This window comes from Phalacrocorax carbo, chromosome 21 (assembly GCF_963921805.1).
Source record: "Phalacrocorax carbo chromosome 21, bPhaCar2.1, whole genome shotgun sequence".
NCBI classification, from domain to species: Eukaryota; Metazoa; Chordata; class Aves; order Suliformes; family Phalacrocoracidae; genus Phalacrocorax; species Phalacrocorax carbo.
The window spans coordinates 6039905-6053142 of NC_087533.1; the positions used below are offsets into that span (position 1 = coordinate 6039905).

At 58.3% G+C, this 13238-nt stretch overlaps 2 protein-coding genes across 3 annotated transcripts in view; one reads left to right on the top strand and one right to left on the bottom strand.

Moving 5' to 3' along the window:
- Positions 1 to 13238, bottom strand: part of CBL (Cbl proto-oncogene) — a 569152-nt gene that overhangs the window by 435337 nt on the left and 120577 nt on the right. The window lies entirely within an intron of this gene.
- THY1 (Thy-1 cell surface antigen) lies at positions 6222 to 12223 on the top strand. Of its 2 annotated transcripts, XR_010375914.1 has the most exons (5): positions 6222 to 6352; positions 8883 to 8964; positions 9101 to 9436; positions 10120 to 10625; positions 11517 to 12223. XR_010375914.1 is itself a non-coding variant. In XM_064470828.1 (4 exons), exons 2-4 carry the CDS (start codon positions 8928 to 8930, stop codon positions 10230 to 10232), a joined length of 486 nt encoding a protein of 161 aa, XP_064326898.1. In that variant the 5' UTR covers positions 6222 to 6352; positions 8883 to 8927; the 3' UTR covers positions 10233 to 12223. The 2 variants fall into 2 exon arrangements, 1 of the variants encoding a protein (XP_064326898.1); XM_064470828.1 differs by having other exon boundaries at positions 10120 to 12223.

The window sequence follows — 13238 nt, forward strand, 5'->3', positions numbered from 1 at the left end:
CTGGGCCCTCTTGCCTGCCTCTAGTGACATTATGATGGAAAAATCCCAAGACAGCAGTGTTTTCAGACATTTGGTGTTGTAGCACTGTTGGAAAAAATTCTCTGTACTATAGCATAAATGAAGTGATTGAGACTCTGTTTGCTGGAGGCCTTTGGTGCTTGTGGTAACTCAGTGAGTACATGGGAGAGCACTCACGCCAGCATACAGCTCTTCAGTGGGTGCTTGGGTAACTCCTTCACTGCTACAATCGAGACTCTCTTCTTTCCCTTTCATGTCTAGCTTTTACCCATGGCTGTCGTTTCTCTTTACAAAAGCTCAGTGTTTCTTTTTGACTGTGGTGTCTTTATCAGCCATCTGTCTCCTAGCAATCAGTATTTGAAAGCAGAGGGTTGGCCTGGACAAAAAAAAGGAAGGAATTTTGTCAGGCCACGGTTTTCTATGGCAAAACTGATGCACACAGGTAGGAAGGGACGCATTTCCTGCGGTCTTGGGGGTCCAGGGGCCTCTGCCTTCCCAGCTCTGCCTCAAGAGCCCAGAACCGCAAGGTTCTCCAGCCTACTAAGCAAACAGCAGCAGACAACAATGGGTAAAAAGCTGCCTGGGAAGCACTTGAACGTCTTCCTCTGCTCCAAACAATGTATTGTTACAGACTGGGAGGAGTCACTGAGGGACTAAGGCGAGCACAAGTCTGCTTGCGCAGCCAGATATGGCCGAAGGGATGCTGGTGTTTGTGGCCTGATGCTGAGACAAAGGGTAACGCAGGGAGCAGGCCTTGCTAAGTGCCTATTATGAGAGCCAGCATCAGGCTCTGGGCAGGGAGTGCCATCTTTCCCCTCAGCCGTCCTGGGGGCAGGAGCACTAAGGAGGCACGCTGGCAGCACAGGCTTGCAAGAAGGCAGGGAGCAGGGGGAAGCCCTTCCTTGCTCAGCCTGGGTCCACGCTCCCATTGTCCTGGCTGACAATGGGGTGGATGAGGGAGCGCTGGAGCTGATGACACAAACCCAAGTGCAGGGAGCAGCTGGCTGGCTGCTGAAGGGAAGCACTGTCTGTGCTGTAGCGACAGCCCCTGCCCTTCCAGCACTGCTGGGGTGAGCACCAGGCCTGGGTCTCCCTCTGTCACCAGTTTTCCTGACGGTGTCCAGCATCAATGCAGAACCAGGTTCTGTTCTGTGCCTGAAAGGGCAAACTTGCTTGCCTTTATTATCCTGCATCTCTCCAGAGCAAGGACCTTCCTGGCTGGCTTGGAGTACAGGGGCACCCAGCAGGCAGTTGCTTCCAGTGACTTTTCTCTGGAACTGTCTGCAGGAGCCTGCGTGGTGAGAGTTAATCGTCCTGGCCTGATGGCTTCTTCATAAATAAGGAATGATAATACACAATTTCCATTCTTTAAGACTTAGCAGGTAGGAGGAGAGATTTCAGGGAAACTATTTCCATTTTCTGTAACTTGCATTGTTCATCTTTCCTGAGACAGAAAAGAGAAAGCTAGGTCAGGGATGGGGAGCAGAAGCTGTGCTGTGCTCTGTGTTCCTTTTTCTGTCCAGCATCTTTCTAGGAAGGCCTTAGGAGCTTCTCCTTTTCCACACGGGTAAATTTCTCCAAAACACAGGGGTCTCTGAGAATCAGCTGCCTTTCTAGGACTTTTAATGCTGCACAACCTGGCATCAGCCCCCAGAGACACCCCCCTTGATTACCATCTTAAGGGGGTGGGGAGGTAGTGTGACACAGGGTAAGGTGTTCAGCGGGTGAAAGAAGGAAGTTTCATCATCTGAAGTGGCATCTTTTCCCGGTTCCAACTCTCTCTCTGTGTTTACTCTCATACGAAGAGCCCATAGTACGTGGCACCCTTGCAAAGAGGTTGAATACGGGCCTTCTGGCCACTCACCCTAGAGGTAAGAGATGTCCATCTGCAAACTCTGAGCTAGGAGCTGAGTTGTCTGCCAAACCTGCCTGGTTCAGTTGGCAGAAAATTTTCTTCTTCCCCCAGGGACAAGTATCCCTTTGAGCTCAGCAGAGATCAGGTTTGCACAGCATGGTGCAGAAAGAAGCTCCTCTATCCTTGCAGCTGTGGGGTGAAAAAAGTAGTCCTTGTCAATTGCCAGCAGGATGCATCACTGGTTGCAATGGGAGGCAGCCAAGCACTGCTCCCACTCAGTCTGGGGAGCAGATGGAGCAAGCAGAGAGCTCTGTGCCTCAGTCAACCCCCTATTCCAGGCTGAGTTGGTTTCTAGTGTCCTGGTTGGCTCCCACAAGGATTTCCAAGTATCTTGCAGGAAGATTTTAGTGGCTGTGGGCAGGAAGGGATAGAAGCAGACAGAGGTGGTCACCCACTCCTCCAGATGGGCACCAGATCACAAGGAGAATTGCTCTGCTCTGCTTGCACAGAAGAGCTGCATTGCCGGGATCTTGCCTGGTGCCACTCAGATCCCACTAGAGTGGAAAGACAGCAGTACCAGGTGAAGCAGGGATTTACGATGGGGGATCCTGCACTGTAGCAAACAATCCCTGCTGGCAGTCTCCGTGAGAAGCCTCCCTTCAAGGCAAGCCACCACAACAAGCAGGGGGGCATAGCATCCCTGGTCTGGAGCACTCTTGCAGGGCTGGGAGTGAGCCCAGGGCCGGGACTTTCTGCTAGCCAGAGCACGCAGGCAAACAGGGAGGAACAGAGGGAAGGGAGTGATCTTCCTGTGGGCAGGTATGTCAGTGCAGGGATGTGAGCTGATTCCCCACAGGTCGTTCCTAGCCCTGGATCTCTCTCTGTTAGACTGAGGTGTGTACTCAGGGTACAGCCATAGAACAGGTAGAGGCTACGACAGCAGAGCCTTGCACACTGCAGGCAAGCCACCCTGGCAGAGCTGGGCCTTTGTGCCAGCCAGCCACCTCCTCTGCTATGCTAACGTGGCTGCTCAAAGCAAAGTAGACCCTGGACCAGTGCTGCAGCAGGAGCCCTGCCTGCTCCTGTTTTCTGTGGCTGTGTGCTGCATGCAGGAAGGAGGGGAGCAGTCTCCTCCACCCCTGTTCTGTGCAGTGGTGCCACAAAGCCCAGGGGATTTGTATCTAGGCTATGCTACATATAGCATCTGTGGGGCCTCGCTGGGCTCCCAGGGGCCATTCGGTCTCTCCAATCAAGGGCAAAGCTCTTCCGTAGCCTTTCTTGTTCCTCAAAGGTGGAACAGGAACAGCCTGGGTTTGGCTTAGTGCAGTGAGAAGCATGAATCCTTTGCAGTCCTCCTGCCAGCTAGAGCTCTGGGGCTTGGCCAGACTGCCAAGCAGAGTGGGGATGCGCAGGGGCAGGTGCTGCCCTGCAAGGCAGGTGAGCATTTCTATCAGTCAAGCCTAGAGCTGCAATCTCTGCCAGATCAATTGCACTGAATCTCAGATGCCCTCCCCCACTCCTCCATCCTGTAATTCCCCAGGTCTAATGGCCTTAGAGAGGATGCCAGGGGCCTTTCTCCAGGAGTGCTGCTCTCAGGTCCCAGTAGGTGGGACTTCATACCTCCCCTCCCCAGCAATTAGCAGTGGGGGACAAATGCGTGCTGTACGGGGACCAGCTGCTGCGTAGGCATCCTGCTGTCACATTTTGAGCAGGACCCAGGGAGTACACTGTGCAGTGTTTCATGAGCAGGAGGGAGAGACACTCACTTATTGCTGTGTTTAGGGTAGGCTGAGGGTAGGGGATAGATGTTCCTCTTGGGAAAGATGTCCCTCCTAGAAGTGCATCCCCTGCAGCAGGATGTCCTTGGGGCAAGGCCAGGTTTTAATAGCTGCAGCAGCACCAGGCACCCGAGTCATGGTCCTCCTCAGTGCCTCTGCTCCCAGCCTGCCTCCTGCAGCTACTGCGAAAGGCCCTTGAGCTACTGGCAGCTGTGATGCCCCCAACACACTCCATTGGAGCAGGACTCCACACATGCCCTGCCTTTCTCTCCAGACAGGAGCTAGGGGTAGCTGGGCTTATCTGAACTCCTAAGAGGGCTGTCTGTGCCCTGCTTCTGCCTGCTTGTCTATCTGTTCTGCCACATCAACCCACACCTGCTGGTATCTGCACTGCTGTGCTGCAGTGTCTATTTGGCTACCTCCTTGACCATGTTTATGCCTGGCTGTTTATCTGTCTGATACCTGCTACTGTAAATTCTGCTTGCCCCCTCTCCATTTGTCTGTGTCATTATTAGATTTACCCCTCCCCACCCTTTTTGGTGGTGTTTTGTTTTTAGGTTTTTTGGTTTTGTTTTTTTTCTTTGACTAATATCTGGAGGCCTCTGCATTAGGTGTGACTTGGGGACTGGTTTTCTCTTGTTTATGGATGGCAGCCAGACTGCAATCTGCAGCGAATGGACTATCCAGCTGAAGAACCTCTGCAAGGAGCTTCCTGCAAATGCCTATGCAGGACACTCACTGCCAGCACTGCCCAGAAACTGCACAATCATGCGGGCCTCCACAGCACCACCAGCCAGAGATTTAAAGGGAGCTGAAATCTCTTGCAATGGGACTTGGGCAACTGCATGCCTCCAAAAGCCAAGCCTTCAATTCCCTGGTTGCCTATGTTCGTATAGCTGGGGGTGAGGGTGGGGATATGGAGGAGAGACAGCTTGTGGAGGAGACACAGCTTGCGGAGATGTGGGGCTAGATGTAAAAGGGACCCATGTGCGATCGTGTGTGTGTATGGTTACATATGCTGTCCCATATCACAGCTCTGTTTGGATGCAGACCTCATGCTTGTATTTGTTGCACCCTGACAATTTGGCAACACTCCTCTTGTGCTTGTCTGTTTGCATTGCATTGATCGGCTTCCAGTCATGTTGGTGGTTTTCTGTGTCAGTTTGTCATGCCTTTAATCCTGTCCTTAGCCAGCACCATCAGTCTGTACCATCCTGGGTCACCAGTGTAGTTGTGTTGCTGTGCACATGCAGCTGTGTGTGACCCCACAGCCTGGGTACGCCAGATGCCCAGCAGCCATAACAGGTAGGGTGAGGCTTTTGCCCTCTACATGGCAGCACACTGGGAAGCCTGCTACATACTCCCTGGGCATCATGGACTCCCTAGCCAGCCTGGGTGTCCAGCCCCATTTGGGGCAGCACACCCACAGCCCACATAGTGAGCGAGCAGACGGAGCCAAGATTTTGTAGAATTAGCAAAACTCCACGGCACAGCCAGCTTGCAAAACCTCAGCACTCGAATGTCACCTGGGATCAGGTTCTGCTGGAGCAGAATATGACTTTTCATATCAACTTTCACAGTGCCAGCCCTTTTTGCAGAGCCTAGCCAGGGGGTGTGGGAAGAGGTAAGTACAGGGCAGACCATTCTGCATGCTTCTGCTCCTTCCTGGGGTGCCTTGGGACACAAGCCCGGAGGGAGCGCAGCTCCCTGCTGCTGCCCTGCTCTCCTGTCATCTCCACCTTGCCCAAGAGCAGGGAAGATGTCTTTTGCTAGGCTGCCTTCTGGGTGCAAAGGCATTTTGCCTGTGCAGAAGCAGCTCTGCTTAGCCCCTTCCCAACCATGGGAACCTGTGGGGAGCAAGACCTTGTTTCTGTCCTCATTGCCACAGGCCCTGGGCCTAAAACTTAAGGCTTGTGGCCAGCACCATCACAAACAGCTTCCGCTGTGTCCCCTGCCGTTCCCACCGCCATTTCCCATGTGGAAGAAGCTTGTGTTGCATGGGTCTCTGGTGGCTTGGTGCAGGCTGGCCTTGTCAGGCACCTGAGACCTACTCATTTCGGGAGGGGGAATACCTCCTCCCTCCTCAGCAAAGCCGGAGCCCAGCTCTTCTTTCCACTTCCTTTCCCAACAGAACAAGTCCCACATTGCCAGGGAAGATGAGATTTGGCAGCTGTCCTGCAAAATGTGATGTTCCCATGGCAATGGGGATCTGTCGCCCCTTCCAGTCTGCAGAAAGAGGGAATGGGGCTGGGGGGCGGGGCGGGGGGGAGAATGGGACCCCTCCCCACACCGGTGCGTGCCTTACCCAAGCCAGGCTCAGGGGCCGCCCCGGCGGAACCCCTCTTGCCCCCCGCCTGCCCGAGGGGCTTCCTTCCTGCCCGGCGCCCCGGGCTCGGGCCGAGCCCACCCCCCCCACCCCCACCCCCCCCCGCTCCCGGGGCCGGCCGCAGCCGGGGGCGGGGGCAGACCCGCAGAGGCAGCCCCCCCCACCGCGCCGCAGGGCCGGGGGCCGAGCCTGCGTGACGCCGCCCCGCAGTGATTTGCTGGGGCCGCCCGCCCGGCCCTTCCCAAACTGCGGGAGCGCCGCGCCGCCCACAGCCCCGCCGGGCAGCAGCGCCGGGCAGCAGCGGGCGGCAGCGCGGGCAGCACCGGACAGCGCCGGCAGCCCCCGCCGCCGGCAGCACCGGACAGCGCCGGGCAGGTAAGCGCGGCCCCCCTCCCCGGGCAGCCCCGCCGCCGCGCTGCCCCGCTCCGGACCGGGCGGCCCCGGGGGCGGCGGCGACCCTGCGGGCTGTGCCCCCTCCCGCGCGGGAAAGGGCCCCCCCGCCGGCGCTGGGGGTGGTGGCGGCGGCCCGGGAGGGGACACGTCGGGGCGGCCGCGCCTCCGTCGCCGGGAGGGTCCGCAGCCGCCGGGTGGGGCGGCGGGGCCGGGGGAGCCCCCCCCTTGCCCGGGCGGCGCCCAGCGGCGGGACGCGACCCCGGCTCCCGGGGACAGGCTGGTTCCGGAGGGCGGCGGCCGCCGAGGGAGACGCTCTCCGTTTTTTCGCATTGGTGCGGGTGCCGCCCCCCCCGGAGGATCGGGACTGCGGCATTCCTCCGTGGGCACGCCTGTGCGCATGCAGGCGGGCACCCCCAGCCTCCCCCCGCGCCTCCAGCCCCCGCGCACTGCCACACGCCTGCCCGCTGCCTGCCAGGGGGGCAGCTGCCACCCCGACGCCTCCTGCCCCTCGCAGAGCCGGCGCCTGCCTCGCTCTCCCTTGCGCAGCCACACGCTGCGTCCCCAGGAGCCCCCATGCGCCCCCCTTTTGCTGGCAGCCGCCCCCGAGCACAGCCAGGTTCCTGGGGCTCCTGGTTTCTCTCAGCCCATCAGTCTGGCTCTCTTCTTTCGCCACGCCTCCCCCCCACCACCTCCACCATACCCACAGCCCTTTTGTCACCCTTAGCGTGTCACGGTGGTGGACACAGAGCTACTACCGTGGTGTGGGCCTGAGCAGGTGGGAGAGGCCATGCCAGAAAGCTTTGCTCTGCAAGGGTTGGAGTCACCCTAATGCTACCACCCCCGTGAGTCCTGTCCCTACGTAAAGCCCCTGGGGTCATGCAGGAGTGAGAGTTACCTGGCTAGCTGTCCTCCTGGCACCACTGTCCGGAGGAGAGAAGGGGTACAAGGGATCCAAGGGCTCGTGAGCCTGGAGTCTAGATGATCTGGGTGCTTTTGCACATAGATGGAAGGAAGCCCCCCTCTCTGGGAGCTTATTTGCACTGGTTTTCTGGAGGAAAGGCTGGCTGTGACCTAGATAGTGTCCCTGGACATTCAAAGACGAGTGGGTCAGAGCCGGGAAATGACAAAGCAAGGGACAGGGGCCCATTTCTATGACCCCAGAGGAGACTTGAGTAGTCTTCATCATGACTTGCCCCCATTTGCAACCTCTTGGTTGTCAAGACCAAACAGAGGGGAATTTTTCTTTCTGGCCAGGGTTTGGGGCTGTGGATAGAGATTTGTCACAACTTCAGAGTGAGCAAATGGTTTTGGTATTTCCTCCTAGAACGTTATATGAAAGACCCAAAAAATGCTAAAAAGAAACATCCAGTTGGCTGGGGTGCAGACAGTTTCTAGCTCTTCCCTGGAAGCTTAGCCGGGGTCAGAAGGAGCAAACTGGGGGTCTGCTCTCCGCTCTGCCAGCCTGGAGTCCCAAAGGGGTGGTAATTCACCTCCCCCTCTTGGACATGGCCCCACATTGCCAGCCTGGAGGATCGACTGCAGGGCGCTCAGTGTGTCCTTCAGCCCCAGCATCTGCTTTGCTGCTCCCCCACCCTCTCCCTCCATTCCGCATGTCTGCGGCTGGATTCCCCATGCGGCTGCTTGGCTGGGCTGCAAACCTTTAATTGATTCCTCTCAGCTGGATTGGACTGTCAGCAGCCCTAGGGTTTTGACAGCACATCTGGAGGCCCTTTACCCATACGGACTGGGAGGCAGCCTGAAAAGAGACAGGCACCAGGCCAGGGACCCACACAGTGGACTCTGCCACCCCAAAACCCTTCCGCCCTGCAGCTAGGCAGGTTCAGCTCAGACCCTGGAGACTTGGTGCCATCCTTCAGCAGCCTTGGCTCCCTGTCCAGCTGCCATGTCCCTCCTTCTCGCTGCTCTTGGCCCTTTTCCCTCACTGCATCACAATGAGTCATCTTTGCTGAGCTCACCCACTGGAGCCGCAGGGGGGCTGGCAGGCCCAGCGCCCGCCGGCGCCAAGGGAGGGTCCCTCACCTGACAGCAGTGAGCCACAGCCCTCTGGCCATGATATACAGGCACCGGGTGTGCATCCTGATTTCTCCTGCCCGTCCCTTGACTATACACCCACCCTGGGCACGGGGCAGAAGGTGGGGAGGGCAGCACACGCAGGCCTTGCTGCAGGCAGCTGCAGGTCTGTGCCATGCTCATTCAATGTCTGGCATGGGGGATCCAGACAACGAAAAGAGAGCATGTCTGGTATTGCCTGGGGATATGGAAGGGTGATGTTGGCCAGACACACAGTGCCTAGTTCCCTAGTTCATCGCAGGACCAGCTGGTCCCTGTACAGAGGATCAAACAGCATGATGAGGAGCAGGCTATAGAGCATCATTTGTGCAAGAAGCAGACTGCCCACCCGTGCCACGTGTGCCCATATCTGCACCACCGAGTGCCCGCATCTGTGTGCCAGGGCAATGGCCTAGCTAATTTCCTATCTCTCCCTTCCCAGGCTCCCCTCTCAGCGACAGCCACCGCTGGGCATCTCGGCGGAGAGATGAACCCCGCCGTCGGCATCGCTGTCATCCTGACAGGTACGGCCGGCAGACACGCATCTCCTCCCTGCTCTCCAGCGAGCTTGGCCCAGAGCAGCTGGGCGAGGGCCAGGAGGCTGCCTGGGCATCCCCAGTGCCGGCTACTCTCTGACCAACCCCTGCTTGCCTCTCCCAGTCCTCCAGGCTGCCCACTGCCAGATGATCAAGGACCTGAGTGCCTGCCTGCTGGGCCAGAGCCTCCGGGTGGACTGCCGTTATGAGAACAAAACCAGCAACCCCCTGACCTACGAGTTCAGCATCACCAAGGACAACAGGAAGCATGTCATCCACAGCACCATCAGTGTCTCCGAGAACGTCTACCGGAGCCGAGCCAACGTCACCATGCACAAGAACCTGGTGTGCCTCTACCTGCAGAGCTTCACCACCAGTGATGAGGGTGTCTACATGTGCGAGCTGAGGGCCACCAATGACTACACTATCAACCAGATAAAGAATATCACTGTCATCAAAGGTGAGTCAGGCAGTGGTGTGTGGTCTCAGCCCCTCCTTCCCACCTGTTCCTTGGCTTGGCAGGGCCAGCAGAGAAAACCACAACACCCTATAGCGACCCCAACTCCCCCTGAGCCCCATAAATGTTTCCCAACCCTAACATGTCCTTCCTACTGCAAACAGAACAGCCAGCCCCACAGATGGCCTCACTCTGCCCCATCTCAGACTACTTACCCCCGCCTCCCTTGGGCCCCACCTCGGGCACATTGCCCGGGTGTCCTCCCGTAGGTGATGCTTCATAGTCAGTCCCAGCAGAGGGGACAAATCTGCTGGTGAAGGACTGAAGAGGTATGTGGTCTGGAGCGGGAGCACAGCGGGGATTTTCCACACTTACATCCCACAGGAGCAGTCCTCCAGTCACAGAGTCCTTTGTTTTACGTGGTGCATATCCCCTTGTCACCTCAGTCAGGCACAGGCAGCGTTATGATTTCCAGGGTCTCTGTGCCCCAAAAGGCTTTCACCACTACATAGGCACAAGGTGGGAGGGGAAACAGGAAAGGAGTTGGGATGGGACTTGCTGCATTTCTGTGGCAGAGAAAAGGCAAGAACCTGAGTCCGAGTATCCCTTATAACATGCAGCCCAATCCCTATTCCGGGCGATTTCACTGCAATTTTTCTCTCCCTCCCCATTCCCTGTCCTCACAGACAAACTGGAGAAATGCGCCGGCTTCAGCCTCTTGATCCAGAACACTTCGTGGCTCCTGCTGCTTCTCCTTTCCCTGCCTCTCCTGCAAGCCGTGGACTTCGTGTCCCTGTGAAAGGAAAAGTGCGCACGCACACACGCACGCACACACGCACGCACACACCGAGTACCCCAGCAAACCCACCTCCCCCACCAGAACGCAGCCCTTGGAAAGAGAAGCTGAACCATTTGGAACAAGTGAACTCTCTCTGTGTTATCTCTATATAGCCGTATACCTAATGCTAACCACCGTCCTGTGCCAAGACCTGACATCACACGCACACATGCCCTGCTCCAAAGCATGGTGGCGCCGCTAGGCAGTGTTGCTTCTCCCATCGCACCTCCCCGCTCAGTAGGCTGGCTGGTTTGCTCATGCTGGAGCCTCAGCCCCGCACAGCCTGCTTCTCCCATCCCTTTAACTTTCGGGGATTGCCTGTTCTCAGCTGGGGAAAGACAGCTAAACTGGCAGGTAAGAGAGAGAGATGATACAAGAGTGTGCGGACGGGTCCCTGTGCTGGGTGCTGTGCCCACAGCCCCCAGAGGAGACAGGGCTGCCGGCACCCCTGACCCACCCTGCCTGCTAGCCAAGTGACTTACGGATTTCTCAGCCTGCTCCTCTAGCCCTGAGTCACCCTGAGCTGCCGCGATGGGGAGGCAGCACAAGGCGAGTCCTATCTCAGAGCAAGTAGGGAAGAGACAGAGGGAGCAGGGGAGGCACAAGTTGATAACTGGGCCTGGCCAGGCTGGGAGAAGAGAGGGGAGCAGGTCTGGAAGACGCCTGTCAAATGCCTCTGCCACCTTAGGGCTCTTCTGGGGCCCTGGGAGGGAGCTCACTGCAAACGTGCTTTGGCAACAAGTTTTTCCTAGTCTGTTTTTTACAGCTGAGCTGGAAGTGAGGCCTTCTCTAGACATCGTCTGGTACCTTTGGGCTGCCCAAGCCTGAGACACGGCTTACTCTCCCCAGGAACCAGCCCTTAGCTGTGACGAGAGAATTGCTGCCAGCATCTGCTCACAGTGGAGGCAAGCAGAGCCTCTCTGAGCTAGCTACAGCCCTGCCTTTGCCCCTGCTCCCCTCCCCAAGGGTCCCGGAGCTGGATCTAGGCAGGCTGGTGGGGAGGGGGCTCCCTTATGGGAGCGTGACGCCAAGGTCTCCTCTGCACTGTCACCCTGTCTTCCCCAGGGAACATCTGGAGGCCCCAATCCTTCCTCATGGCACACATTGCGGTACCTGGCCCTGGGTGGGCTCAGCAGCCTTCCTCCAGCACAGTCTTCCTCCAGTCCCACCGTGCAGCTGGAAGAAACCCATGTGCCCCCTCTCTTCTCCCTCCTCCCTTTCAACATTATCCTGTCTCCATTTAAGGGCAGAAAAGGGCCTAAGGGCAGCCCAGCTCTTGGCCACCCAGGATGTTCCCAGGGGTCAGCGAGAGTGTGGAGACGGACACCAAGCAACAGCCCACATCTGCCAGCCCAGGCCTTCTCCAATGCCCCACAGGACCCCGAGGAGCCAGTGGGCCTGCTGCTCTGGTCTCCCTGAAACCTGGCGGCTCCTGGCAAGGAGCAGCCCAGTCAGCCATGGGGAGAGAGACCGGAGGGCTGGCCCTGCTGCACCCTCCCCCAGGGAAGGGCACGGGGGCAGGGGAAGGTGCAGGCAGGAGCATCCGGGTCCATGGGGTGAACCTCAGCCCTGCTGAGCTATCCGTGCAGCTGCTCCCCACTCCTTGCTCTTCTCCAAACACCGTGAGCTGCTTCTTACCCCATGCCCATCCCTGCCTGCTTGCTTGCTGTCTAGTGCTGCTGAGGCCATGTATAGCTGAGGTCTGGCTGTGCCCAGCTCCCTGGGCTTGCTGGTGAGCGCCGGGGCAGGCACAGAGCCCAGCCGGCAGAGCGCGGATGCGTCTCAAATCTCATTTTTTTTGTGAGCATTTGTAGTTGTTTCCACAGCTTGTCGTAAAAGAAATTCTGTTAAGGGGGGGAAAAAATGAACCCTACAAAAAGCAACAACAAAAAAACTTATTCTCCAGGAGTGTTCCTCTCTCTGCACAATAAAGCCCTGGGTTGTGTGTCGGAGCCATGGTTGCCTGTGTGTGAGGCGGTGTGGTGAGAGGCCTTGGCAGGGCTGGGCTCCAGCCTGCAGTGAGGTCAGGGGCAACCTGTGGCCTCAGCCTCCTGGCTCGGGGGGACACCCTCCCAAGGAGCCCCCACCATGCCTCCAGCAGCCCGAGCCCTGCAGAGAGAAGCAGGCAGGGGCAAAACTTGCTTTCCCCGGGAAGGGTGACCTCCTCCTGCCCATCTGGATTATGGACCCCCGCACCCAAGCCCACTGCTCCCATGCCATCCCTATCGCCCCCACTCCATCCCAGAGGCTCCCCCCTCACCCCACTGTGAGCTCAGGGCCAGGGCTGTCCACCATGCCGGCAGGGAGGCAGAGCGGGGTAGTTACAAGCGGGCACCCCATGGCCAATCGTGGCCCAGCCATCCTCTGGGGAGGGAGTTGCCGGGGCTGGGAGTGTGTGTGGGGCTGGGCGCGCAAGCGTATCCCGCAGCTCCTGGCCCCTGGATGGTATGCGTGTCGTGCCAGGGACCTTCCTGCACGCCCATGCCTGCACACTGCCTCTGGCGCTGTCAAGGGTCCCCGCATCCTCTGGAGCAGCCATGCACTGCTCCCTGCCCAGGGTCAAGGTCCCATGCTGGGAGCCAGGGACTATGGGATATGGTAACCCTCAGGTTTGGGAGCAGGGTCCTGCCACCACACCCTTAACGCCGCTGGTCACCCTGTAGTAGCCTCCCTGAGTGACGCCCAGATGCATCCCTCGTGCGATCCTCCCTGTTTAAGAGCTTGAGCCAGACAGGAGGGAGGAAAATGCCACCATAATTGCATCCCTTCTAATTATCCTCAGCAGGTGCTCGATGAGTAATGGCCACCCAGGTGCCTGCATACCGTGTGGCTGTGCCGCCCTGGGCGGGTCAGGCATCGGGGAGCGGTGCCGGGTGGGTGCCCTGGTGTCCCCATGGAGCCACAAGGGGTGGCTGCCCCTGTGCCCACTCTGCCATGCTGGCTGCCCCATACCCACCTTTGCTGCAG

Coding starts and splice junctions, on each gene's coding strand:
- THY1 (XM_064470828.1), top strand. CDS start 8,928: ATGAACCCCGCCGTCGGCATCGCTGTCATCCTGACAG. Junction 8,965..9,100: donor CATCGCTGTCATCCTGACAG/GTACGGCCGGCA, acceptor TGCCTCTCCCAG/TCCTCCAGGCTGCCCACTGC. Junction 9,437..10,119: donor GAATATCACTGTCATCAAAG/GTGAGTCAGGCA, acceptor CTGTCCTCACAG/ACAAACTGGAGAAATGCGCC.